Here is a 27,254-nt window from a genome sequence, read left to right as displayed (position 1 = left end):
TTCCTGGAATACACTTACTTTGGTTTTTTTTTTTTTTAATTTTTTACATTTTATTTATTTTTGAGAGACAGAGCACGAATGGGGGAGGGGCAGAGAGAGAAGGGTACACAGAATCTGAAGCAGGTTCCAGGCCCTGAGCAAGCTGTCAGCACAGAGAAAAAGGCAGCGCTCAAACCCACCGATGGTGAGATAAAGACCTGAGCTGAAGTTGGACGTTCGACTGAGCCACCCAGGTGCCCCAGATTTAATTTGTTTTTCAAAAAATGTTCTGTTGAGCGTCAGTCAGTTGAGCGTTTGACTTCGGCTCAGGTCATGATCTCACAGTTCGTGGGCTGGAGCCCCGCATCAAGCTCTGCACTGACAGCTCAGAGCTTAGAGCCTGCTTCAGGTTCTGTGTCTCCCTCTCTCACTGCCCCTCCTCACCTGTGCTCTCTCTCTCTCTCTCTCTCTCTCAAAAATAAATAACTAAGGGTGCCTGAGTGGCTCAGTCAGTTAAGCATCTGACTTCGGCTCAGGTCATGATCTCGCGGTCCGTGAGTTCGAGCCCCGCGTCAGGCTCTGTGCTGACAGCTCAGAGCCTGGAGCCTGTTTCAGATTCTGTGTTTCCCTCTCTCTCTGGCCCTCCCCCATTCATGCTCTGTCTCTGTCTTAAAAATAAATAAACATTAAAAAAAATTTTTTAAATAAATAAATAAATAAATAAAATAAGATAAAATAAAATATGTTCTAAAGTCATTGAGATAACTTGAGAGATGAGAGATGGTATTATCCTCAGGAAGTGAAAGTGTGTTGTGTAAAAGAAGAGTCATCATGGGAAGCAAAACATCAGAACCATCACACCAAAGAGATGTTAAACATGGTCATGTTTGTTTCAAAACATAAAGTTGACTCCATATCAATAAATACTTTTAACACTGAATATAGAAAAACTGTGCATGTTCTAAAAAGACAGCTTACTAAAGAATTGGAGAAAAGATAGCCTTTTACCTCTAGGCCGTTGATAAAACCATTCAGGAGTAGAAATAACCTCAAGGATATTATGTGGAATTGGGGGAGGGAAAGAGAGAAGTTGATAAAATCAGAAAGAATTTTCTGCTCTTCTTTTCTCACTATAGCCTTAAAGTTAGAAATCTGAAGTTGGAAAATGCACCTTCACATATATACCTGTCTGGGGGTTTTTTGTTTTTGTTTTTGTTTCTGTTTTTGTTTTTCTCACTTTAGGGTTAGAATCACTAATTGGATGACAGGGTCAAAAGTTGAAACAGGTATTCAATTTGAATCTAGATCAGATCACTCGGGTTGGTAATGGGTTTATAAAGCCCCATGGAGGCCAAGCAGGAGCAGCTACAGCTTGTGTCTAAAGCTCAGGTATTACCACAATATCATTAACTGGAGAATTAAAGGTGCTGCACAATGTTGATGGCCACCTCAGTGAGCTGTGTCTAGAGTTAAGTCCTTTCAATGTTATCTTTGTATAAGCCCATCATCCAATCTTCCAGCCTTTGGTCCAGTCCCTGCAGCCTCTAGAACTGGAGGCTATACATTAGCTAGCCAGCCTCCAGACCCCTCACCCATGGAGAGAACCCATGGAGGGAACCCATCTGGCTGCTTTTTTCTGCAAACATTCAAAAGAAAGAGAATCTCAAAGATTTGGAGCCCCACCCCCACCCCCACCCTCAGTTACAGCCAATGGTAGAGAAATGCTCTGGGAAGGGACAAAAATACACCCATCTCAGGTCAGCATCGGGTGGGAGTAGAATATACCTGCTCTGGGTGGCTTCTGGGCATGGAAAAGACCCTCAACTACTCCTGGCTTCCTTGGGTCATTTTCTCAGAAGGTATAACTCTCCAGGCTATGTGATAAGTAAGTGATAGAAGGCTTCAACCTAAAAGACAGCACTGTGGCACTGGTTTTCAGGAAGTTTCTGGTTAGAGTGAGGAACGAAGAAGAAAGTCCTCCTTCATTCTGATACACAATCTAATAGCCAAGAGCAAGAGAAGGTGGTGAACAAGAACAAAGGAGGTTTATGCCTAGTCCTTTAAGTATAGATTGGGAACAGTTTTAAAGAGCAGAATATCTCACGTTCTGAAGGCCAGGACTGAGCCTAGCAGGGACACTAGCCGGACAGCTAGACACACTTCACTTCCATGGGTATTAGAATCACAGGGCTTTTGGTTTTTAAGCTCAGGCCTGGAGAGATTAAGCAGGGAAGCCATGCCACACAGCTTATTATATCTGCGTGGTGGGACACAGAGAGGTTTCAGAAAGCAATGCGATTGGTGCAAGTGAACAGGACGTGGCATGTGGTTAGTTCTATTCAGAACCACTGCAGACAAAAATTTCCCAGCCCTGAGCCCTTTATCATCAGTCTGTTGCCAGAAGTGGACAGGTCCTAGGCCAAGCTTATCCACGGGGTTCCCTTGGGAGAGTGATGATGGGCTGCAGAAACATCCTCACTTCCCAGTCCGAGAGGCCACCTGGATGGCTTTGATCCACTCGGTGCGCTCCTTGGCAGTGGCCGCTTGCAAGAAATAATGAACTTCATCAGCTGTGATGATCTCAAAGAGGTTTTCTTCTTCGCTTTTCCTGCCTGGTGAAAAAGAAAGTGAGCGACAAAGCACATGCAGAGACGCTGCCCAGTCACCCTCCTTTTGCAAGGAATGAAATTTTTATTTTTTTAGTATTCTAAGAAAATTAAATATGTGGCTTTCAAACTTATCATCATTGTATGATCATATATCTTTATTGTATAATCATACATATATAGAGTATGTATATATACTATAATATACTACAGTATACTAATACTATATATAGATAGCTAGATAGATATGGTATTTATATAGATAGGTACATAGTATGACTGTGTGTGGTATGAGTGTGTGTTTAAGAAATAAGTAAAATACTCGACAGTTTACAGTTTCTTTTACAGTTTATGAGAAAACTAAATTTCCTACTTTTGCATACCAATTAATGAGTACCTCTACGAGAGCCTAATGAGTACTTTTCCTCTGCTCATAATATAAGCCAAGGACTGACCCTAATATATTAAAATTAAAAATAAAAACAAAAATCCAGACCCACTTCCGGTAAAAAAATACAAGCTTGAACTTGTTTTTATCAGGGGCTAAGTTAGAGTCTGTTGAAAGATCGAAAGGCAGTTAACTGGCCAATAGCATGACAAGACTTAAAACATCCACCTCAAATCAAAAATCGTAATTCCATAAGAAGAAGACAATGAGCAGATACAGGAGTAGTCAAAAATCTAAGCTTTTGCAGCTGTAGTGTTTTCCCATCAGCCTTTATAACATCGTAAACCCAAAATGACATGGCAAAACCAGGGTTGGGATGTCTAAACCGCATCTCCCCAGTGATACCCCTCATTTCTGCATCTGTGAAGTCAGTCAACACCAGCATGGCTATTCCATTCACCACATCATAGACTTGTGATCTAGGACCCAGAGGTCACTGGTGCAACCCCTCACTCCAGAGGAGGAGCTAAGGCCCAGATTCATTAGGTGGTTCACCCTAGACCATGCCACTAACCGACTAGCACAGACATTACTGCAAGTCAAGTGCACTTTCCACTCACTGCACTGTCTCACTGCACAAATGTTCCTTTTGCTGTGGGAGATTTCCTGGTCTGGATATGTAAAAGGTCCCCCTTTAAGGAATGCCACAGCTCAATTACAAGCATCAGGAGGTAACAAGTCTCTCCATCCAAGCCAGTTCCAAGGGGAAGGTTTTTCTCAGCATTGCTCAAGGATTTGCTCAAGTCATCCACAAAACCACTCCTCCTCTCCAAAGCCCAGAGAGACAGGGCAGCATCTGGGAGAAAATAACTCTTGTTTTCTCCCAGGTTTCCAGACAGAAATTCATTCATGCTTAGCCTGATTGATTAAATCAGTTATTGATTGTTGTTGGCTCAGGATGCCCAGGTGTGGAAAGGAAGCCTGAATAACCTCTCTCAAACAAAAATTCATTCTTACCATCTGGGTTGCTCTCCACTGAAGTCACTACACAGCCTCTCAAGTGAATTGCTCCCAGGGGATCTTCCCCCTAGAGAAGAGAGGAGCCCTCATGTTATGTTTCCAATGTACAATGCACGAACATACCTTATCCTGTTGGTACAAAAGCCGTACAGACTCACTCTGGTGTAGATTAGGGCACCCCAAATGGGTAAGAGTAGAAGGAGACTAAAGAAAACCCCTTCCTGCACTGTAAGCAGAGTCTGAGGACCCAACCCAGATGAGTTTGTCTTTACGCTTTAGAGTTGACTCCTTTTATTAAGGAAAAGACCCTCGTCTGAATAAACAACAGCCCAAATGGCTGGACTTAAACAGTGCTCTCATCCAAATTGGCCCAGAGGAGGAATTATCACTGTTTTTCATATTAAACCAAGAGCAATGAGTTGGACTGGTTGAGTCCCTCTGAAAGTATCAGATCAGGGCAAACAATAACAAATGAATAACAATATAGTGATATTTTCTTTCATCCCTGAGCTTGTGCTGGCCTCAAAGCCTAAGACTGCAGATCTTTGCAGTTAAGAGGGGAGAGGAAAAGGTAGAGGAGAGCAGGAGAAAAAGAAGTGGGAGGGTAAAGAGGAAATGGGGATATAAACAGAGCAGAAAGGAGAATGGAAAGCCCAGATAGCAGATGCAGTGGAGGTCTGAGTGCAATAGATTTGTTGACCACAGGATCTCACCCCAGCAGGGTCATAGTAGTGCAGGTAGGCAGGGTCTTCTCTCAGAATGAACTTCCTCACTTTCCAGTTTTTCCTCCTGTGCCCCTTTATCCAAGATCAACATAAAAAGAGGCATGGTAAGTTCTTAGCATAATTCTGTACATATAGTATCTACATAGTAAGCTTTGTTGAACTGAAAAAAGAAAAAGATGAAATACCAACTTCAGGAAAACGAGGTCCCATCCCAGGTCTTTGTCAGGGAGATAGCACTACGGCCAGTGAATAGTTTGGATGTTATGAAATTATGGATTAATTATTTCTAAGACTGCCTTACAGGTTTAGTATTACATAAGACAATATTTTATACAATGTACCTACGTGGTTGTTAGGTAACATGGAGGATATAAAGAGGTTAAGACATAGCTCTACTCTTTAGAGCTAGAGTTTACAGTCTATGTGGAAATATAAAACAGCAAATGTCCAAATCAAGTAATTGGTATAGATAACAGATTTCAAGGGAATTAAATGTGGGATATGTCACTGTAGGTTTGGGATGTCAAAGAGAGCCTCTGCACTTAACCACAGAGGGCACACAGGAGACAGATGGATGGGAAAGAGGTGGGTGGAAAGACTTGACAACAAAAAAGCAGCAATGGGAATCCACAAGGCATATGCAGAAATTAATGAATAAAACCAGTCTGGCTAGAATGCAGGGTTCATGAGACATGTTTGGGAAAGTGGAAAGAGACTTAAAAGGTGGGGGTTGTTGCTGATGGCTTCTGAGTCAGAGGTGAAAAGATTACAATCACATTTTAGGAAGATTAATATGGCGACCACATGTAGGATGGACCAGCTGGCTAGGTTAAAGATAAGCCAGGGAGAAGATACTAAGGTAAAAAGAAGCTCATTAGGAAATTATTGCAACAATCTAAGCACAGAATTATTAGGAACTAACATCAGGTAGCAGCAATGGAAGCAGGAAGGAATAGTCACTGTGACAGACATGATGAAAACACATAGGAACTGGGCTTTCCCAAAGAATGACACCATCCAGACTGTGGGTTTATAGGGCAGGATTTATGTTTTGTTGACCTTTGTTCCTCCAAAGCCCAGCCCTATGCCTGATACATAAAATCTCACCCTGGAAGCTGCCATATATCTGCTTGTAATTTCCTTGAATTATACAGTTTCTTCAATCAGCTTATAATAATTTTTTTTAATGTCGTGGTAAACCTAATTTCATTATTTCCTCCAGAAAATTCAAATGACTTAAATATCTCCAGAAGAAAAAAAAGTGTATATTAGATTAGACGATATACAGTTTCTGTCGTGCCAATGTGAAGCATATCATTTAATTCTAAAGCACCATATATTGACAAGCACATATACAAATTTTCCAATACTTTTTACTGTGCTCCTATAGAAAAAAAATGAAACATTTATGATTTTAGCAAACAGTGTCTCCTTCATGATGCCAAGTCTAAGGAGTTTAAAGGGAGCTTTCAAGAATGAGTCTAAGTTATATTGGCCAAGGAGCTCATCTCCAAAGAGGCTTTTACTTGCTTGAAGGATGGAGCCAGGAATCCTATAGAGTCATATGGGAGAACAGACAATATTTCTATCTGTTATGTCATATCTAGAATGGCTTCTGTATCAATTTCTAAAATTCTTTTTACGAATTCTTGTTCTTTGCCTTAGGTAATAAGATGCTAAAGCTTTTGCCTTACACCATTTCTTCCTGACCTGTGAACACACATTTCATGATCTCTCATGCAATCACTGGGTGAATAACAAGTTCTTGTGAATCAGTGGAAGGGGAAGATAATAGGAAGAGGTGAAATCAGCCAACCCTGGTCAACTACCTATTGCCTTTAAGCGCTCATTGACATCACAATGTGACTCACTGAAAAGCTTAATGTTAGTAAGTGGGTCTCTGGCCATCCTTCATGTAATGAGTATTTCCTGGGGGATTTTAAGGAATGTGTGCATGCCCGGGGTTTCTAAGAATTGTTGCTGATCTGCCAGCCACTTATATTCAATTTAATTCTCTCTACAAATGTTTATTATCTATTATAGACCAAGAAGAATGCTGAGCTCTGCAGAAGATATGAGAAAAACATATGATATATTGTCCCTCCTTATCAAAAAATCTATACATAGTTTTGAAACCAGATATTTTTTTGTTCATTGTCATAACAGAAGGAACTATTTAAAAAGGGATTATATTAAATATAATTCACTATCATTTATCCTCAAATTTACTACATCCCCCAAGTAGAATTATTTTCTCTGGGATGGGAGAAGTGGGAAGAATTGGGGGGGGGGGGGAAGGATTGGCCTCCAGTTGAACACAGCTACTTCCCGCCTGTGAGGTGTGGGACACAGGTGCCCTTTTTCATGATAAGCCTTCTACACACATTAACCCTGCTAACTCCCAGCAGCAGACACAGAGTGGTTTAGCTTTGTGACACTTGGAGAAATTTTTTTAATTCCTTCAGGTGATTGTGATATGAACCAGGGTTATAAACCACTGAGCTAAGAGATTGGAAACATTAAAGGGGGCCATCAATCAAAATAGAAGAGGTTTCGGGGCGCCTGGGTGGCGCAGTCGGTTAAGCGTCCGACTTCAGCCAGGTCACGATCTCGCGGTCCGGGAGTTCGAGCCCCGCGTCAGGCTCTGGGCGGATGGCTCGGAGCCTGGAGCCTGTTTCCGATTCTGTGTCTCCCTCTCTCTCTGCCCCTCCCCTGTTCATGCTCTGTCTCTCTCTGTCCCAAAAATAAAAATAAAAACGTTGAAAAAAAAAATAGAAGAGGTTTCTTTTCCCTCTCACTCCTGCCAAAAATTAGAGGAAAGAATATTGTAAAAAAAACAAAAGCTCTGAATGCACATAGATTGTTGTTTTCTTCATAGTAAAAGGAGGCTAAGAGGGGTTACTATATTATAGTGGTATTTTGATAGTAGGATAAGTTAGCTTTGAAGAAAAAGGCTGGCTCTGTGGTTCTCAGCCTTGGCCACACACCAAAATCACTTGCAGAGCTTTAAAATCCAGAGACCCGGGTTTAATTGGCCTGGGGTGCAATTTTAACAGATCCCTGGAGGACTAAAATGTACACCAGTTGGGCCAGCTAAAACTAAATTGCACTTATCAAAAGCCAATTAAAGGAAGGTGAGGAAAAATACAGAAGTAAGCCTACTTCAAGTCCCCATTATCTTCAACACACATTCAGATAACCATTACCCTCAGCCAAATTTTTGACCAGGAATATGAGGATGTTTGGCAGAACTAGAGGAAGCTTGCAATAGGCAAACTCTCACCACAGACAACTGCCAGAGCCTTCTCTATAGAAGGCTGGCCCTGCTCCTATACTTCCCCTTTGATCTAGTCAGTGGTCACCCTGTCATAAAGTTATTAGAATAGTCTGTGAATTCTTTTTAAATCCTTGCAGAATTATCTTTTGGGACCCTGTTCTCTCAAAACCTAATGTTAAAGTAAGTGTTTCACACTAATGCTCCCCTTCCCTAGTAAAACTCAAAATCTATATCTATACCTAATCTCAACTAGTTCAAATTTCTTCTTTTTAAATGTGAGTATATGGTCAACTTTGGTTCTTCCCTCTTCACCTCGGAAGTTCAAGGTCCTCTCATGACGTAAGTCAAATCTCAGTCCCACAGTTATATACTAAGCAGTGCCTTTAAGACAGATCACAGCACAGCAAGGAAGTTAAAACCTCGGCCTTATGAAGCAGCTTTGGTTTCTATGATACCATATGCTAGTATCAATTTTTTTCACCCCGAATATTCTCATGTCTTCCTGTTGCTTTTTCCTCTACCAGGTGTTGTCCCTGGCTTCCTCACTTAGCCCCAGCCCTTATATTCCCTTACCTCTTGGCATTCTGTGCCTTAGCACCTGGTAACTAACTAGAGCTCTCCGGTTCACCCCTGCCATTGCTTCCCAGACTGACAGTGGCCTGTGACTGTGGAGACCTGGTGACTGCATATGACCCCCCCCCCCCCCCCCCCCCCCGCCCAGGACTGAGTGCATGCCACCTGACTGGATCTGACATTTGTCTGCTGCAGCTCCTGCAGAGTTGGCTTCAGGCATGTCCTGGATTTGGTCTCCCCATGACCTACCCACGGTCTAGAATATGACTTCCTTGCTTTCAATGGTATGTAATGTTCCTCTTCTGAGTGTGGCCTATTCCTGTTTCCTGGTCACCTTGCAAGAAGGAGGGATAGGCGAGTGGAAGTACTTTTACTGTGAAACATCTCTGTCTTTTGGATGGCACCTTTTGGACAATTGATTTCTTCCAGCTAATGAAAAGGTCATTATTATTTTTTTTTAAATCTCTTTTCCCCATGATATTCATAAAAGAAGAGTTTCCCCAGGCATCTGGCTCAGTCGGTTAAGTGTCTGACTCTTGATTTCGGCTCAGGTCATGATCTCACAGTTTGTGGGCTCTGCACTGACAGTGTGGAGCCTACTTGGGATTCTCTCTCTCTCTCTCTCTCTCTCTCTCTCTCTCTCTCTCTCCCTCCCTCCCCTATTTACACCCTCTCTCTCTCTCTTAAAATACACAAACTTAAAAAAAAAAAAAAAAGAAGAAGAGTTTCCCCATTTCAAGGTGCATCTTCTACTCTACCTGCCTCAGTCCTCCTGTCCTAAAATCACTTTGATCATCTACTTAGCTTTTTGTCTTTCACTCTGCAGGGCTCATTTTCTAGTTGAGTATTGGCCAAACAAACCAAATACTATTTGGTTAATTTAGAAATTAAAAGAAACTGGTAAAGGGGAAAAGACTGAAGAGAATAGTGGTGACCACTCACCTGTTTCAGTAAACATCCTTGCTTGATAACGACCCCTCTGAATTCTTCTTTCAGAATCACATCGTCATCACTGGAATTCTCTTCACAGAAGAACCCGCTGTCTGGCTGTTGGGAAACCAAGCAGTAAGTTTGTTTTACCAGTCTTAGGCATATGGCTACTTGTACCTTCTCCCCTCCCTTTCCCCTCCAGCCACTGGGGTGGTTTCCTTTTCTCCTTCCTACTGTGGTTCATATCCTGACCTAAACTTTAAAGGTTGTCCTTGGTTAGCTCATTTCCCCTCTTCCTGTTTCTTGTCTCTAGATGCTTGTTTCTTGTTTCTAGATGCTCCACTCAAGAGTGATTTTGTCAATATCCTTTCATCCTCTTGGGTTCTGCAAACTGTATTCTAAGTCTAGCTCAGCACATTTCTTCCTTCAAAGCCTTCCTTCTCTTGGCACCTCATGGCCATGTCCTTGAAAGTAGAGTTAGCTAATTTATAAGACACTGCGTAACACAATCTCCATTATGACCTTTACCATTCAGCCCCTTCCACCTTGAGAAGACTGAGAACATGATGTGTCCAGCTTCATGTTCTAAGGTCAAGAGCAAACTGGGCCTTGCTCAGCTATAATCAAGTAATGAACCATACAGAGGAAGAAGAGCCACTCTGGTGGGTATTTTTAGAATCTCACATTTAAATGGCTATAAACAACCAGATCAAAGGTCTAGAAAGAAGAAAATACTGACAGTGGAACTTCCCCCAAAGTGAAATGAAACTCTCTTGGGGATATTCACTTCATTTTTGTAAGAAGATAGTTCCCTTAAATAGCTTCCTACCTTTTATGCCCTGACCCCAAATTGAAACAAAACTGCCAAAATCCCCCTAGAAATCCACTGTCACTGGTTTTCTTATTTGGCCCAAGTTTAGGTCCATATTGTGCAATATAGTATTTCCCAATCTGTGGTAAGCATACATGGAGGTAAACAAGATGGTTGGGGGAGGGGACGTGGATGAACACATTTTGTGTTAAGAGTAGCGTATTGTAGGGGTGCCTGGGTGACTCAGTCAGTTAAGCATCCGACTTCGGCTCAGGTCATGATCTCATGGTTGAGCTCCACGTTGGGCTCTGTGCTGATAGCTCAGAGCCTGGAGCCTGCTTCGGATTCTGTGTCTCCCTCTCTTTCTGCCCTCCCCCTGCTTGCACTCTGTCTCTCTCTCTCTCAAAAACAAATAAACATTTAAAAAAATAAAAAATATATATATTTAGAAAAATTCAACCAGCACATTGTGATTTTACAGATCTCCCTCTAAAAAGGAAGTTCCCTGAGGGCCGCAGTTTTTGCCCATTATTTTTTTTTTTTTCACCACTGTATCTCTTCTGTCTAGGAGAGTGCCTGGAATGTACTAGGACCTAACAGGTTTTTATAAATTAATTATTGCTTAGAATAAGAATAAAGTTTTGGGTGCCTGGGTGTCTCAGTCAGTTGAGCATCCAACTCTTGATTTCAGCTCAGGTCATGATTTCACAGTTCGTGAGACTGAACCCCATGTCGGGCTCTGTGCTGAGCATGGAGCCTGCTTAAGATTCTCTCTGTCTTTCTGTCTCTCTCTGTCTCTCTCTCCCTCTGCCCCTCTCCCCTTCAGTGTTCTCTCTCTTTCTCTCAAATTAAAAAAAAAGAATAAAGTTTTAAAAGTCACTTTAAAGGAAACTATTCAAGTAAACAATATTTTTCTTTAAAGTGGATATAGCAGGCATTGCAGAGGTGAACAAGTCTCTACAGGGCTGGGCCCTTTCTTTTGCACACATGGGTATGAACTAAAACCAACCTAGAATCTGTGCAGGGCAGCCCTCATCACAGGAAGAGTAAAGGGGTAGCATTTCTCACTTACAAAGTAGTAGAAGGCATCAGGGTTGTCCAGGAAAGGGTTTTCAGCAGTTCCATCCACTGCATTCTTGGACAGTTCTCCAGCAGGCTGCAGGTACCCTTCATTGAGCAGCGAGGAGGCAATCATGAGGCCTTCCTGGCGATTCCGAACAGACTTATTGGAAACCAGCCAGTCGATGACACAGTTGCCTGGATGGGACCATCAGAGGGAAGGTTAACACTCCCTACCAAGTTACCAAAGAACAAGCCACTGATAGTCACCCCTGAAGAGCTCTAGAGCACCCAAGTGTCTCACTTGTCTCATCTTCCCTGTTATTCCAAGAAGGAAAAATGAAATCAGCAGGATAAATACTTCTACATGCTCCTTAAGGAGCAATCCATACATCAGAGAAATAGGTTTTACAAACTCACTCATTTACTCCACTAATGAATTGACACTTATTGAGCATCTACTAGGTGCTAAGTGCCTTGATGGATATTAGGGATTCCCCCTCAGGGAATCTAAAAGGGAGAGATGGGATGTACTTAAGGATTGTAACAAGCATTCTGCTATGGATCAATGCAGTTCAGTGGAGCTACTAGGTCAAATCTGCAGGAAGGTGTGGAAGTGGGTGGGTAGGGCGGGGGGCTGGTCTACGCTGTTGGGAAAAGATTCATAAGAGAAGTGGCCTGGGGCTCAGGCTTAAAACATGAGTAAAATGTTTGCCAAGCACATAAAACAGGGCTGAGAGGAACCTGCACAGGCTGATAAAGCAGCAGCATGGGAACAGAGGCCCACAGGCACGAAGCAGCCCCTTTTGGGGGCAGAGGGCAAAGTTGGTGGAAAGAAGGTGAAAGAACACAAGAGAGAGTGAGGAAGACACAGGGTGAGTGGGAAAGCTTAGATGGCATACTAAGAAATCTGGCAATGAAGGGGCACCTGGGTGGCTCAGTCAATTGAGCATCTGACTTTGGCTCAGGTCATGCTCTCACAGTTGGTGAGCTCAAGCCCAGCATCAGGCTCTGTGCTGACAGCTCAGAGCCTGGAATCTGCTTCATATTCGGTGTCTGCCTCTCCCCCGCTTGCACTATGTCCTTCTCTCTCTCTCAAAAAAATAAACATTAAAAAAATTGTTTTAAAGAAGATAAAAGGGAATTGACCCATCATTTGGATTATTAGCAGGCTACAACTTTGAAGCTTTACATGAAAAATGACATATTCTGTATAAATGTAGACAACCAGGGAGCCAACGTAACAGGCAATAGGTTCCCGGTCATCAAAGCAAGAGCAATAGGATACACTACCTTTGAAACATCGGTTAGTGAGCCTTCCATGAATATCATATATGAGACACTTGCCCACTTTTATTTTGTAGAAGGATAAACTAATTAATACTGCATTTCTGCTTTTAAACCTCATAGTGACCCTATGAAAGTGCTAGGGGAGTAATTACAGACCTCGTTTAGCAATGAGAAAATTGAGACTTGGAGAGTTTAAGTGACCTTAGGCCTGAGTTACACCAGCAATGACCCTTCACTCAAGTGTTCTAACCCTGGAGTCCATATGTACTCAGCCGGGCATGCTGAAGCTTGAAAGACAAGTTCAGTCTTCCTTTTGTCCAACATCCAAGGTCCTCCATCACTTTTCAGCAGTGCCTGAGTCCCAGTCTCTGCCATAGTCTTGTTTCTCCACTGAGACCACCTGACTCCCACAGAAAAACTTGATCTACCTGAATTTCTAGAACTAATACTGACCTTCAGTGGGGAGGACTTACGAAGTTCTAGCCCTGTACTCTGGGACTCAGTAACACATACACAGGAAATAGGTATGGCCTGGACCTTGCCCCCAGACCTATTTCAGAACCTCTTCCTTGTCTCCTTTGCTAGAGGCTCTGTCTTAGTGACATCAATCCCGCTAGAGTTAAGGCCCTGCCTTCCTCTTGTCAGCTTCCCTTACCACTGTCCATGGCTTGGTATCTTGATTCCAAATTTCAGCCCTGACTTTTCTAATGTTAACAGGCTACAACCTTAACTCTCTGAGGCTGATTCCTACGGGACACTACCCTGCTACTGCAGATCACACTTCCTGACTTTGTCCTGAATGGTTTTTGTGAAGTATCTATTGATTGGATATCCCCTCAGATTCTACATCGGTTGTATCTTCTCAGAGATTTTCTCTCTTGATCTTTTCTGTCACCATAAATAAGGCATGCTCAGCTTCTGACAACCTAATCCCAACTGCGTGTCCCATTTAGCCCCCTAATGAACCATCAGCCCTGCTAGGCTGGTCATTTTCTTCTTCTGGATGCATATTCCATATATCTCTGCCTCGTAACTTTGTCCTCACCATACTTAATGAAATGCCACCCAACTCTTTGAGTAAAATTTAAGCCTCTACTTCTATGAGTCTCAACAGCCCCCTGAGTTCTTTCTCTTTTCTGGACTCAGAATTGTCTGTTCAGACATGTGACTTCTTAATTATAAAAACCACCCTGAGAGCGCACACCATATAGTATTTACTGTATACCAGGCACTGTTCTAAACATATTACAGAGAGCCTATAAAGTATGTGCACTGTGATTATCGCCATTTTATAGACAAGGAATGTGAAGCACAGAGAGGCTAAGTTATTGGCCTAAGGTTTTATAGCAAGTAAGTGGCCGAGCTAGGATGTTAACTAAGGCAGTCTGGCTCCAAAGAATATGTTTTTAACCTCTATGTCATTCACCTAAATTTGTGACACTTAATGCTGGATCCTGTGCAGCCTCACACATCTCTAGTATTGTCACTTAAATCTTACATTGTATACCTTGATTCCTGTTTATCAACTTATTCAACTCTGTGTCTGTTTCAACATAATGCCATTTATTTTGGGTTAGGGGTGGAGAGACCCTTTGACTGATTAGCTGGAACTTCCAAAACTTTAACTTGAACAGCACAGTTCTTTTCTGTCTTTCCTTCTGCTTCCACCCTGGGGACATTCAATTCTCATGTTCGCCAGCCTGAGTTCTATGACCCCATTCACCCACCATGCTTCATACACCCTCCCACACATAAGGCTGAGCGAGAACTACATATTGCCTTCCCCAGCTGCCCTATTTCAGACCTGCCATGCCTTTTACCTGTGAAGCAGTGATTAAAAATCTTCTTGTCCTTCTCTAGATTCAGCTCTTTTATTCCTTTTTCAGTGTCTTTCATGGACAGATACAAGGCACTGTGCAGACATGAAAACAGATGGATGAGTGGGGAGTCTTTCAGAATGGCAAGTCCTCTCTGGAAGTCACCACCTTGGAAAGACCTGCCATGATCACAAGTTTCCCCCCTCCTCAGGTGGCCCCTGGGCCTGGTCTCTCCACTGGATCAAAAGTAGTTAAAGGGCTGGGTTCATATTTGTTTAACTCTGTAGCCTATACAGCATTCAGCAAAATGTGCTGGGAAGGTATTTAATGTCTCTTACATGAAGAGACATTAAGCTCTTTGAGCTCTTTGGTGATATAACTCTTAGTGCCTGAAATAGAGTTGCCCCAGTTAGGTGCCAAGAGGAGAGGTTCCTGGGGCCAATTGTTCATACACATTCTAGATCTTTAATTGCCCTCAATCCTCATGTCTTACTTCTTTAAGTGTCCTTCAAGAGACCATCTGTTGTAGATATTTGCCTCCAAGAAAGAAAATTTGTGCTAAGCTTATCTCTTATTCTAAAAATTATGAGAGATGGCAAATTCTCATTTTTGGCCTTGAAGTAATAAACCAAAGATGGCCTTATCAGAGAAATTGCAGACAACAAACAGAAGACCGTTTTTGTGTATCCTGTGGTTCCATGGAGCACAAACATCATCCCCACATAGCACTGACAGCTGTGGCTGGAAACATGGTCACTTGACAACCCCTCCCAGCAACTACAGCTGGACTAGGCACTGCCTCTTGGGTCTTTACCAAAAGCTTTATTGGTGAGAGAAGGTGCTCATTCTCACCAAGCTCAAAGCGCAAATTTTATTAAATCCCTGTGATATGCCAAGTCCTGTGGTGGGCTTGCATAAGGGGTTTCTTTAGTCCCCTCCCAGAAACCCTCACCATCTTGTAAACAGAATCCTTGTTGGACATGTTAAGCAACCAACATGGAATTCTTCCTGGCAGGGCTCCCATTTCAGCATATGTCCAACACAAAAGCAAAACTAGCAAGAAGTGAAGAGACTCCTAGGGAAAGAGGCTCTTGTGGTAGGAGATGTGAAACATTCAGGAAGGAAGAAACCCTGTTCCCAACCCCTGTCAGAGGCAGAGTTTACCTGTGAGCCTCTAAAAACCTTTAGGTAACAACTCTCGCCTGCAAGTCCAAACCAGCCAACAGAAAAGACCATTTAAACCAAGTCAGGGCACCAATGACTTCTGCCCAGAATGGTTGTTCACCCTGGCTGGCTCTTGCTGGCTGTGTAAATGCATGAACTTGAACTTGAAACCTTACTTGCCTTTTCCTGCCTATCTAGAGATCCTGAACCTTTATTTCAAGACTAACTTATTATAGCTACTTCAAAAATCCAATTATGCATTCTCTCTCTGTCTCTATCTCTCTATCTCTCTGTCTCTCTTTCTACCAAGTTTGCACAAAATGAGGGAATTTATACTGCATTAGGCTCCTCTCCTCAGCTGCTAGGCCTTGGAGAATCTATGATCACTCCTTCAGACTCATGTAAACATCTCAGTACACCAAGTGCCAGCATCAACTTGGAGGAGTGGATACAGCCTCCAAAGCAAGCCTTGGAGCAGGATCTGTTGTGAGATTTCCATAGCGAGGGGGCACGAGGGTAGAGTGAAGCAAAGAAAATCACCCTAAGTCAACGGTTTCTGGCAGTCGAATGGACCTCCTGGTAGATTTCCTTGCAAACTTCTGACCTCCTTCAATGCATTTAATGGCCTTCTTGATGTCTCGAACCCAAGCATCTCTCTCTTCCAGGAAGGCTGCCTGGAAGAAGTGGTCCTGCTGTTTGGTCGTAGTGATCTTAAACACAAACTAAAAATCAAAACACATCCCATTAAGAGTGATTCCTTTCAAAGGTCTGAGTTCCCTTAGAAGCACAGTAGTTGAGTCAACCCCATTCTGGAAGTGCTTGGCCAACAGAAACCCAAATGCCTAGGGCTGAGTATGGGTGTTGGTAAGAAGAACAGACCCAGGGAGCACCATTCACATTGTAGGCTACACACAGGCTCAAATGTCAGAGCATTACAAGGTGTTCATCATGGCTAGGAATGTTGACTCACCATCCTTTTGCCAAAGTCTTGACAAGGACTAGTCAGTGTGCTTCCTTTCAGGGGGATCATTCCTTTGGGGCTGTTGTCACTTTTCTTCTTATAGAATTCAATTCCATCTTCTAACAATACAACCCACATGGGTTTCCAGGTGTTGAACACACTTCCCTGTAATGAAACAAAAAGAGCTGTGCCACAATGTCTTCGAAAATGGTTCTATAGATGGTGCACAGCTTGGTAAATAGCCTAGTTTTGGCCAGTGTGGATTCAGGTGATGCACGTTGGTCACACGACCAGGCTGGTAGGAAAGCAGCCTTCAGGGGAGAAGGGGACTGCCATTCCGCTGAAAACTTAAAAAAAATTTTTTTTGAAGATAAAATGATATACCTCCATAGGCAGGCCTTAAGCTTCACATGGCCCATTACCAAGAGAATATGGTATGACTCTCTAACCCCCTTCTTGTGCATTTCAGCCACAGAAAGCCTTATTTTCTGCTCCCAACTCTGCCCACTGTGTTCATTCCACTTAGGGACTGCAGATAGATTCTATCTCAAGTATCAATTCAGACTGAATAGTAACTGATGCCTGAGGCCAGACTCACTGGAAAGGTGCCATAATCCAATAGCTGTTTTGACTATGGGCATGGAGGCCATAAATGGTATTGGCTAGCTGCGGCTACTGCCATCCTTTGGTCTAATCAGATTTTATCTGAATATGAACATCAAGAAGAAACTCAGAGAGCAGCCTTGTGTATGAGCATAGATAAGTTGTATGAAAATCACTTGCAAAATCATCTATAATACAGTGAGACTACCCACGTCAGTGTGGCCTTAGGAAAATCCTTATTTAAAATGTTGGGGTTAATGCCAACCACCCTTGTAGCAATAAATCAACCATTCTGACTACATCAAGAAAGTCTCTCTTTCTTGTCCGTATTTTGGGAGGACTTTGGAAAAGGAAGAAGTTCTTTGCCTCTCATCTTTGAACCCATGGTGTCACCTTGTCATAACCACCACAAAATAGAATTATCATCCAGTTCCCAGCAGATCCTGCTGCTTATCTTAAAATACTAACAGCTTCTATATAAAGGTCCAGTTGCCCAAAAGGAAGACTATTTATACAATGAAGATAAATACTTGTGGGACTATCATTTTGCTTGTTCATGTGTTTCCTTTGTTTTAGTTACTGAAAAAAAAATTTTTTTTAATTAGAACACACTATCTCTCTTCTGCACAGGCAGAATAACTGTCCATACTGACACTAGATTATTTCTCTTTTTAAAAAATGGGCAATACCAGACACTATGCCGATACATGAAATAATGTCAATCAAATGCGTATCCGTTTTACATCTATTTAAGAGAAACTCATATTCACATTATAAAAAGCCCCTCCTATAAATCAGTAAAAAAATACAAATGACCTGTTTTTTTTTAATTGGAAAAGGACTAAAAGAGGCATTTTATTAAAGAGGATATCCAAAAAGCCTCTGAAAAGGTGCTCAAAATCATTTTTTACTAGGGAAATGCAGGTGAAAAGCAAATGAGATACCTCTGCACACCCATGAGTGTATCTAAAATTAAAAAGATTGAGAAGGGCAAGATTTGGAAAGGATGGTAACTGGAACTCCCATACATGACTGGCAGGAGGGCAAAATGGTGCATCTAATAATGGAAAACTATGGAGAATGTCCTAATTCTTAGAAGATAAATGTTAAAGTATTTAGGTGTGAAGTAGCATGATGTCTGCAACTTATTCGCAAGTATCTCAGTATAAAAATATGTGTCTGTATTTATACAGAGATACAGAAGCAGGGAAGAGAGAGCAAAAGCACCCTTGCATTAACAGTTGATAAATCTAGGTAAAGAACATATGGGTAATCCTACTATTTTTCCTATTTCTCTGTGGGTTCAAAATTTTGCAAAAATTGAGAAAACTTAATAAATAAATGAACAACCCATTACACTAATATATATTAAAATTTGTGGGGTACCTGGGTGGCTTAGCCAGTTAAGTGTCCAACTTGGGCTCAGGTCATGATCTCACAGTTCTTGAGTTCGAGCCCCCTGTGTCAGGCTCTGTGCTGACAGCTCAGAGCCTGGAGCCCTCTTCAGATTCTGTCTCCCTGTCTCTCTGCCCCTCCCATGCTCACGCTCTGTATCTCTCAAAAAAAAAATTTTTTTTAATGTTTTTAATTTGGGATATACTTTTAGAGAAATATGGGAAGTCTATTTAATAAAAAAGTAAAATAACTAAAAGTAATCAAAGATATATTCACAGAGCTAGGAGTAAGAAGCTGGGCTAGATTAAGGAGAAAATGCCTTTCAAGTACAAAACTTTATATCCTACCTCAGGTCTCTCAAAGACTAATAATGGCCAGTCTTTCAGGGCTTTTGGCCTTGGAATTGGGATAAACTGGGAGAGGTCAGCCAGCATTGCATTCCTTCTGTAGAGAATTAAAATAAAGGTACTCCAGAGCCAACTGTTCAAAATGAATTTGGGCTTTCCTAATTCAAATGTAGCCTTAGGGACTCTGTCAACTTCCTCAGAGGAGAATGTGTCATCTGGGATTTGGGCTCGTTATGCACAGTGAGGAGGCCAATATTCTGTGAAACAAAAGAAATCTGAACATTGTAAAAGTGGAAACTTTCTTCCAGGCTTGGCAGCAATTAATTAGGTGAGGGTGATGAAATTGTGTGTGATCTGTCTCCTCTCAGCTATTACTGCAGCTTCTCGCTGGACTACACTGACAGCATCTCTCTTCAGCCACGCCTGCATTTACTCCTTCTGTCCCCAGGCACCTTGGTGCTCATTCAATAGCACACCTGGAAGTGTGATCATAGGAACGTCCAGGCCAGAGAGGCAGTCAGAGTCATCTACCAACGCGCTCATCATACAGGTAAGAATGTTGAGGCCCAGTTAAATGACTGGGCCTACTACACCTGACCAGTTAATGCAGAATTGGGACTAAATCCAAGTCTCCTAATTCTCAATTTTATGCTCTTTCCATTTTCCCTCAGATGCCATCTTCCTTTGGGTTCTTGCATAACTGTAGTTCTAGACTCTAAATCAAAATGCTTAGGCTACTTAGCTAGCCATATATATAAGCTCAAATATATATATATAAATATATATCATAAATATATAATATAATGTATATTACACAATCATAGTTATATATGAATAATCATAAAACATCTAAACCATATTATATCATGATTTTATAGATGTATAATAGACACGTTTTATGATTTCATACATATATATGGCATACGTCTGTTTTCTCCCATTATAGGCCAAAACCTAAACTTTCATATCACAATGGACTGGTTTCAGATGCTGAGTCAGATTTAAAATTTCCCAGTGAACAACTGCTCATTATCATGGGACTGGTATAGTTTAGCGCACAAGAGTCTGACAATGCATGACACCAAAAGAAGAAATCTTAAAAGACAAGACATTTGGCCATATAAAAAATTAAACTTCTGTACATTAAAAAAAAAACCACCTGCAACAACTGAAAAGCAAACATAAATGCATGGCTATTTATAATATATTATAATATAATTAAAGGTTAATATTTTTAATATAGTTTTAAGCCCTTTATAGTCAATAAGAAATATACAAACCCTCCCAATTTTTTTAAATGGGCAAACAATATAAACAGGCAATTCTCAAAAGAAGAAAAGCCTGGAGTGAATAAACATAAAAACGTACTGCTTCAACAGAATTCAGAGAAACACAAATTAAAATTGAAAAAGATATAATCTTTTTATTAGTCACTTTTTTTAAAGATGTATAAAATGTATTGGGGAAGATTTTGGGGAAACAGGCATGTGGAAAAAAAAAAAAGGAGCTCTGTGAGTCAGCAGTTTGATGTAGGCTGCCAAAAAAACTCAAGTCATTGCAGGCTGTATAAATAGAAGCACAAGATCTAAAGTGATGAAAGTAATACTCTAACTTTAAATGGAGCATAACCCGTAGGTGACAATGGATCTGGAGCTGAATAGCCCAGGCTCAAATCCTGGCTCTGCCACATTCTAGTAATGTAACCTGGAGCAAGTTTTTAAACCTCATTTTCTACATCTGGCTAATGGCGATAATGCTACTATCTATTTCTTAGTGTTATTGTGTTTTTACAAAATACTCCATGTAAATTGCTTAGGGCAAGATCTAGAACACAGTAAACACCCAGTAAATACTACCTATTGCCTGTAATTCTGTGCTTATAGGTGCACCTGGAGAATGACCTTGAGTTCAGGAAACCTTAAAGCTGCAGATGATCGGGGCCTGTTGGCATCTCTCTCTTGGGGAATTGTTGGAGGAAATGCTAGGTTTTAGCCCAAAAGGGGACAGGCAGAGCAGATGAGGACTGTCCTGAAAGGTGTGAAACATTATCGTAGACTGTTTGGAGGCCCAGTAGGTGGAGGTTTCAGAAAAAAATGGTTTGCTGCATATCTTCAGGGAGAAATTTTAATTAGTGAGTTTCCCGTCACAAGCAGTACTACAGCATGCTTGTTAGTGGTTTAGTAAAAGGAATGCAAGCCACAGATGGGAAAGCTCAATGAAATGCTTTTTTAAGTATTCCTTTCAACCCTCAGATTCTACACATCTATTCCAAAACAAAAACAAAAACAAAAACAAAAACAAATAACCCTGGTGTCCCTTCTGTCCCTTATGTCTTCTATTTACAGATGCCCTACCAAACCTTGGGTCTTACCTACAAGCCAAAAATAAATACATCTTAAAAACATTTAACATGACCGTCTAAAAAGGAATACTCCATTGAAAATTTTTTCTAATACTTCAAAAGTTACTATGATACGGAGCCCTGATTTCTCAGTTTCCACATGTCTTTTTCCAGGAAATTTCTTTCTTTTTGAGACATGTTCATTCAACAAATCATGATAAAACAGCTCCTGTGTTTCAGACACTGTCCTGAGTGTTGGGGTATAAAACTGACCAGGAGGCAGTCTCTGCTGTCAAACTGTTCCCAGTCTACCCAGGGAAGACAGTGACCTTGAACGACAGCTCCAGTTCAGTATGACCAGTGCGCAAACTGGGGCATACTTTGTTTTGTGTAGCTTCACTGAAGATTGCCACAACTCATCGCTGAGGGTTGGGGCAATCTGAATTTGGTGTTTAGAACCCTTCCTAAACACCTCCCACAGAGTGCAAACATCTCGTTTAACTTCTCCTTTCTCTCAGACTTCTCTTTTCATACGTTGACGTGTGGCTGGAATTCAAAGGAAATTACGTTTTGAGCAAAACTGCGTATCTAACTAAAGCAGAACTGTGAGTGAGTAGGTGTCGTCTATTCTCCCACACTCATGGGACATGTTATTTTAAGTTGCTGTTGTATTAAATTAAGTCCTCATTTCTGGTACATCATAAATTGTATCATCTAGTTTTCCAAACTAATCCATGAAATCACTTGTATAACATCCCAGATAAACCTTCATTTTGTACCTATGTAAATTCTTTGAAGGCAAGGAAACTATTCAGTAGTATATTTTTTATATAAGTAAACCCTTCCACGTTGGACAATTTCTCAATAAAAACATATCGGGTGAGCAAAATAGAAATGGCACCAAGTGCTCAACAAAGTGATTTCTTGAGTCCTAAGGATTTGGGTTCAAATCTCAACCTCACCTCTCCCAGAATGTGTGGCTTTAGCCAAGTTACTTAGACATTAGCCTCCTCATCTGTAAAACGGACATGTTGCAAAGATTAAATGAGATAATATACTTAAAGGGCTTAGCACAGCGGCTAGCTTGTAGTAGGTGCTCAAAAACTGGTAACCACATAGACAGATTTCACAGTTTGTAGACAATACTGTGAAATCGTTCTGGTATAAAGTTATCCTGGGCGCCACCCATCCCAGCAACAGTGCTTTGGAGAAGAACATCACTGCAAAATGAGCACAGGAGGGCTACAAGAAACATAGTTAGGCATGGCTCTTCATGACACTGAGGCCACACTGCTGACTTCAGAACAGCTCTGCCACATAATAGCTGCGTGACCTTGGGCAAGGCCTTCTGCCTCTCTTGTACCTCAGTTTCCTCATCTGAAAGGAAAGGATAATCGCTGTGCCCACTTTGTAGTGTTGTTATAAAGATTACATGCATTAGTACATCTGGTGCTTACATCTGTCTTTGCTGCACAGTGAGCACAAGTGTTAGCTGTTATGATGGAGATGAGTCAACAAATGAAAATTGCTGGGAATTATTTCACAGTAGCGTGTCCAGAAGACAAGGTAGCCCTACAAAAGGATGCCTGGGCTGGGACTCCTGACCCTTCTGCTCTCTCTTGCACCCGAGTCTTTCAACTTTCCACCACAGCTTTCTGCAGCCTTTTTCTTTCCTGCCCAAACACCCTTGTCCTTCTCTTTCCCACCGCTCTGATTCCTGCACTTTCGCCCAGCCTCACAGGCCACCCCATCCCGAAGCCATTCTTGGGATCCGCCATGCTGCATGAAGTGTCTGCTAGTTGATTGTCGATCTGTCGACAGCGTGGTTTGCTCCATTAACCTCTAGGAATGAGGTTGATTTGGGACATGACTTAGTGGGGTCTAGGTTATTCATTGCATGGAAATCTCTTCTCTCTCTTTTTTTAAAGCTATGATTGATTATAAACATATCCAAATCAGTAGTATGTTTTCAAGGACATCCAGTGACATTTAGGTTTATTGGCTGGAATTAACCCCCAATCAGAGAGAAAGGAAGGTTGAGGTTACTAAACCCAATCTTGCCCACAGTACAGTTTGTCCAGGCCCCACTGTAGCTCTGGCAAATTCGTCTAACCTCCCTTTTGCTGGCTTGGGTAAGCCTGCCTTCAGACTGTTACATGGGATCAATGAGATGTTGGGTTTTGCCGTTACACAAGCCTGGATTTGAATCCCAGGTATTCCTCTTACCAGCTGTTTGACTGTGGGCAAGTCACTTATTCTCCCTGAGCCTTGGTTTTTTCATCTGTAAAATGGGGATAATGATACTATCTCAGAGGGTGGTTGGGATTGAATGAGCTCATGTTCGTAGGGTGGCTGGCTGCTATATGGTCAGCTCCACGTGCTCTTTTTTTTTTCCTTAAAGTCAAAAGTGGCAAGACTCTGAGACAAGCAAATCTAGGTCTTATTTAGAATGAAAAGATTGCAAAGTGCCAGAATCATGTATTTTCCTTCCTTCACATAACTATCATTTCTATGATAAAGAACTGAGGCAGGAGTTAAAGGAGGAAACCTGAATTGTAAAATGTGAGCAGCTATCTTCCACAAAAGAACAGCAGAGGTGCGCCTGGGTGTTTCAGTTGGTTAAATGTCCAACTTTTGATCTCAGCTCAGGTTTTGATCTCAGGGTCGTGAGTTCAAGCCCTGCATTGGGCTCCACTCAGGAACATTTCATAGTCATTGCCATTGACTGTTGACCCCAAGATTTCGGACTTGACAAAATTCTTGAACCACCATTTCTAATGTTGTATTTTGCCACCCCGAATTTCTTATCTCCAATAAAGTTATTTCACAAAACAAGATATAGGGAAAAAGATATTCTTTGTTACTATCCACATATCTTAAACTGGAGTAAATGGAGAGACTTCATATGTTATTGCTTGTCGTGCTTTGGTATCAATAACCATAGTCAAGACATCTAACAGCCTTGTCAGAGAAAGATTTCCATTGTCCTTTCTTCACTATTAACTTGGCAACCAACCCAGGCACCAGTACATATCCCCATTAGCATCTAGAAAAGGACCTTTATTTACTGAAGTGTATATCAATACTGATATTAATAATCATGGTCACATACACATAGCACCTACTATGTGCTAAGTTCCTGACATATAGTTTTTAATCCAAATGTGTGAGGTAACTGGAAGAAATTTAACGTCTAAAAACATTTATAGGAAATTCTGGCTTCAGGTGTAGTTCTGCAGCCAACAAAGGGAACATTTCTGAACCAAGCATGTCTTTAAAATGACAAATAAATGAATCTTACCACAAATACTGTTCAAAAGGTCCCAGAGAAAAATGCAAAAATTATGGAAGATATAAATTGTAGACATGAAAATTGTGGAAGATGGAAATTGTGAAAATATCTATATTAATTTTGACTATGCTTTTTTCTAGGGACATTTTCTAGATTGGCTTTTATAGGCAATAATCTGAGAGCATTACTCTCACTGACTAAAAACTATTTATTACTATAAATCTGTAAGCTTGACAACCCTCCTTCATCCCCATTTTCTAGTGGAGCAGCCTCGCTTATTAGAAATTTAGTCTTCTGTATTTTTTGTACTTTGTGGAGTTTAAAATGTGAACATACAAACTTAATAACAGCAATTTTCATTGCAAAATGTTTCCATTCACTTGCTCTTGTCTGAATACTAGCCCCAGAAACCAGGATAGAAATGTCCACATTATTACTGGTTCTCAAAGAGAATGTTGGCACCTATTGCAAAGAATCCACATACACCTCTGTGTGTCAATGTGTGTCTTTTCTGAGGATGTTTCAAAGTAGCTAGAGATGTTCTGCTAGCTAAAGAGCCTATCAGCTGTGGACTCCTTTATTCTCCAGAAGCCACTTATAACTCTCACTGTCACAAATGCATTACAAACCGTATTTCAAGTTACACTTACTCTAGGAAAATCTTGGTGTACTGGACAGAGTTCAGCACAATGAGTCAGAAACCCAAGTCAGAGAGTGGGTTTCTGGTGTCAACCTCTGTCTTAGCCATGTGACCTTGGGTAGTCACCCGGCTTCCAGGTCTCAGTCTCCTCTTCTGGAAATGGGGTATTGAAGCCAGGTGACCTGAAGTCCCTTCTAGCTTTAAATCAAAACAGAATCAGGCAGCAATGTGTGCTGCTTAACCCTCTCCGCGGTAGAACATTTTAGGCTAAACTGTTAAACCAATGAAGGACCTAAAACAGAGTCACTATAGGTGCTCATTCGATTAACGAGCTGGACTTCTGAAAGAATGTACTTAATTCAGTTCACTTCTGACACACTGAGCTTGCTTGGGTCATTGTGAGAGCATTTGTTCACGTAGGTGTTGCCCACAGGATACCAGCCCACCCTGTGTGTGAATTCACACAATGACACGACATACACCCAACATTAGGAGAAAAACAGTGCTAACAAAATTCAACTTCTCGATGCCATACCAGAGAGACTAAGTATTTTTTATTAAACTTGTCCCTATTTCCTAATCTTTAAAATCACTTCCTGCTACCTTAGCAGTACATTCAGAATGATGAATGAAGAGATTTGAGCCCAATTTCAGAAAAAAGATAAGGTTTTTTATGCACCAATTCTAAGAAGATAGCCCAAGAAATAAGCAACAATTACTGTGTCATTATATCATTTCTCTTTAATCCTTTTCTTTTGTCCTCTCCTCCAAAAACAAGTAAATAAATAAATAGGAGGAGGAGGAGGAGGATTTAAGTTACAAAGGAATAGTCTCTGAGTAACCTGCATAGGAGAAGAGGGTGAGTCTTCTAGCATAATATACACATGTGGCTCATGAAAAAAAAAATGCTCTAAGTCATTATTTAGGTTTTGCTTAGGCCCCCACCTCCCATATCCTGCAAACTGGAAGAAACAAGATCAAACTGCTGATGCCTGAGCTAGATTAGTTCACCTTTAAGAAACAGAACGCCGTGGAACATGTGCTGGCTTCCCTTGCAACGGTCTACAGGCTGTGATGCTCTCCTATGTCAGCCCAATAGGTTCAGCATAAACCGTTCCTAAAGTGACTGGGGATGGAGAGTCCAAAGCTGGACACCGATCATCCCCAATGCTATTTTCAGGGATACCCTTGTACGTGGAACTTCTGCTTACCCTCTTCACAAGGTAGCCCTCCCTGATCCGCTTTGGCTCCATGCCGGATGGACAGACAGCCGAATCCACTCTCAGACAAGTGTCGTTAGAAGCTCAGCCTCTTCTGAGAGCTGAGGCAGTTGTGGGCTGCTTTTCTAGAGCGAGGTCCCTTTCACAATTTCCCATCTGCTGGTGATCTCATGATCACATCCTCTTCCTCTCACTGGGCTGGAAGACCAGAATGAGGAACTGCAGAGAGAAATAACCCATTCTTTGCTAACATCGAAGACTTACTAAAAGTGAAGTTGGGTTGAATATTTACCCCAGGTAAATTTTTGTTACCATAAACAAAACCATTCTTCTAAAGAGAAAAAAAATTGGTGAAAGGAAGAGGTAGATGAACAAGAAAACCTCATTTTGTTTAGTTCTTATAAGAAACCCCTGGGGAAATGATATTATTGTCCTTTTCTTACATATAAGGAAACTCAGGCTCAGAGAAGAAAGTGGTTGTCTCAAGGTCACACAGCAGGTTAAGAGGTGGAACCAGAAAAGTAGGGAGGGATCTCACTAGGTCTGCTGCCTCCCATCTGCTCTGAGAACTGGGTGTCACGCAGAACACTAATCCACAGTAGGCATGTCAAAGGAAGTCCACAAGCAAACGTATGAGAAATCGTCCATGATAGTCCCAGCTTTATGACTCCCCTTCAGATGAATAAATTAAAGACCCTCCCAAAGTACTACAGCAGAGAGTCCTACTGTAATGATATTCAATCCTGTATTTCCCAAGCTTATTTGGCCACAGAATCCCTTTTTGAACAATTTGTATTACCATTCATGTTATGGGTT

At 41.5% G+C, this 27,254-nt stretch overlaps 1 protein-coding gene and 1 long non-coding RNA gene across 2 annotated transcripts in view; one reads left to right on the top strand and one right to left on the bottom strand.

Annotated features, from left to right (window-relative positions):
• Window positions 1-27,254, top strand: part of LOC125162525 (uncharacterized) — a 40,445-nt gene that overhangs the window by 9,534 nt on the left and 3,657 nt on the right. The window contains exons 2-3 of the long non-coding RNA XR_007151071.1: window positions 9,565-9,633; window positions 19,394-19,495. This is a non-coding gene — a long non-coding RNA (uncharacterized LOC125162525). The remainder of the gene's footprint in view (window positions 1-9,564; window positions 9,634-19,393; window positions 19,496-27,254) is intronic.
• PLEK (pleckstrin) lies at window positions 845-26,579 on the bottom strand. The gene is made up of 9 exons (XM_047853648.1): window positions 26,430-26,579; window positions 16,610-16,765; window positions 16,180-16,361; window positions 14,479-14,570; window positions 11,382-11,566; window positions 9,511-9,615; window positions 4,707-4,790; window positions 3,991-4,060; window positions 845-2,591 (listed from the first exon to the last, which is right to left on the bottom strand). The coding sequence occupies exons 1-9, from the start codon at window positions 26,469-26,471 to the stop codon at window positions 2,455-2,457; spliced, it is 1,053 nt and encodes a 350-aa protein (XP_047709604.1). The 5' UTR covers window positions 26,472-26,579; the 3' UTR covers window positions 845-2,454.

The sequence above is a fragment of the Prionailurus viverrinus genome, chromosome A3 (assembly GCF_022837055.1).
Source record: "Prionailurus viverrinus isolate Anna chromosome A3, UM_Priviv_1.0, whole genome shotgun sequence".
NCBI lineage: Eukaryota > Metazoa > Chordata > Mammalia > Carnivora > Felidae > Prionailurus > Prionailurus viverrinus.
Note: the sequence above shows the minus strand (reverse complement) of the source record. Positions and strands in the feature narration are given on the sequence as shown.

What these genes read in the sequence shown, in the direction of transcription:
- PLEK (XM_047853648.1), bottom strand. Translation starts at nt 26,471, where the DNA reads ATGGAGCCAAAGCGGATCAGGGAGGGCTACCTTGTGAAGAGG. An exon ending in AAGACTTTGGCAAAAGGATG is followed by an intron (nt 16,362 to 16,609) that starts GTGAGTCAACAT and finishes TTTGATTTTTAG; the next exon opens with TTTGTGTTTAAGATCACTAC. An exon ending in AAGGATGTTTACTGAAACAG is followed by an intron (nt 4,791 to 9,510) that starts GTGAGTGGTCAC and finishes TCTTGGATAAAG; the next exon opens with GGGCACAGGAGGAAAAACTG.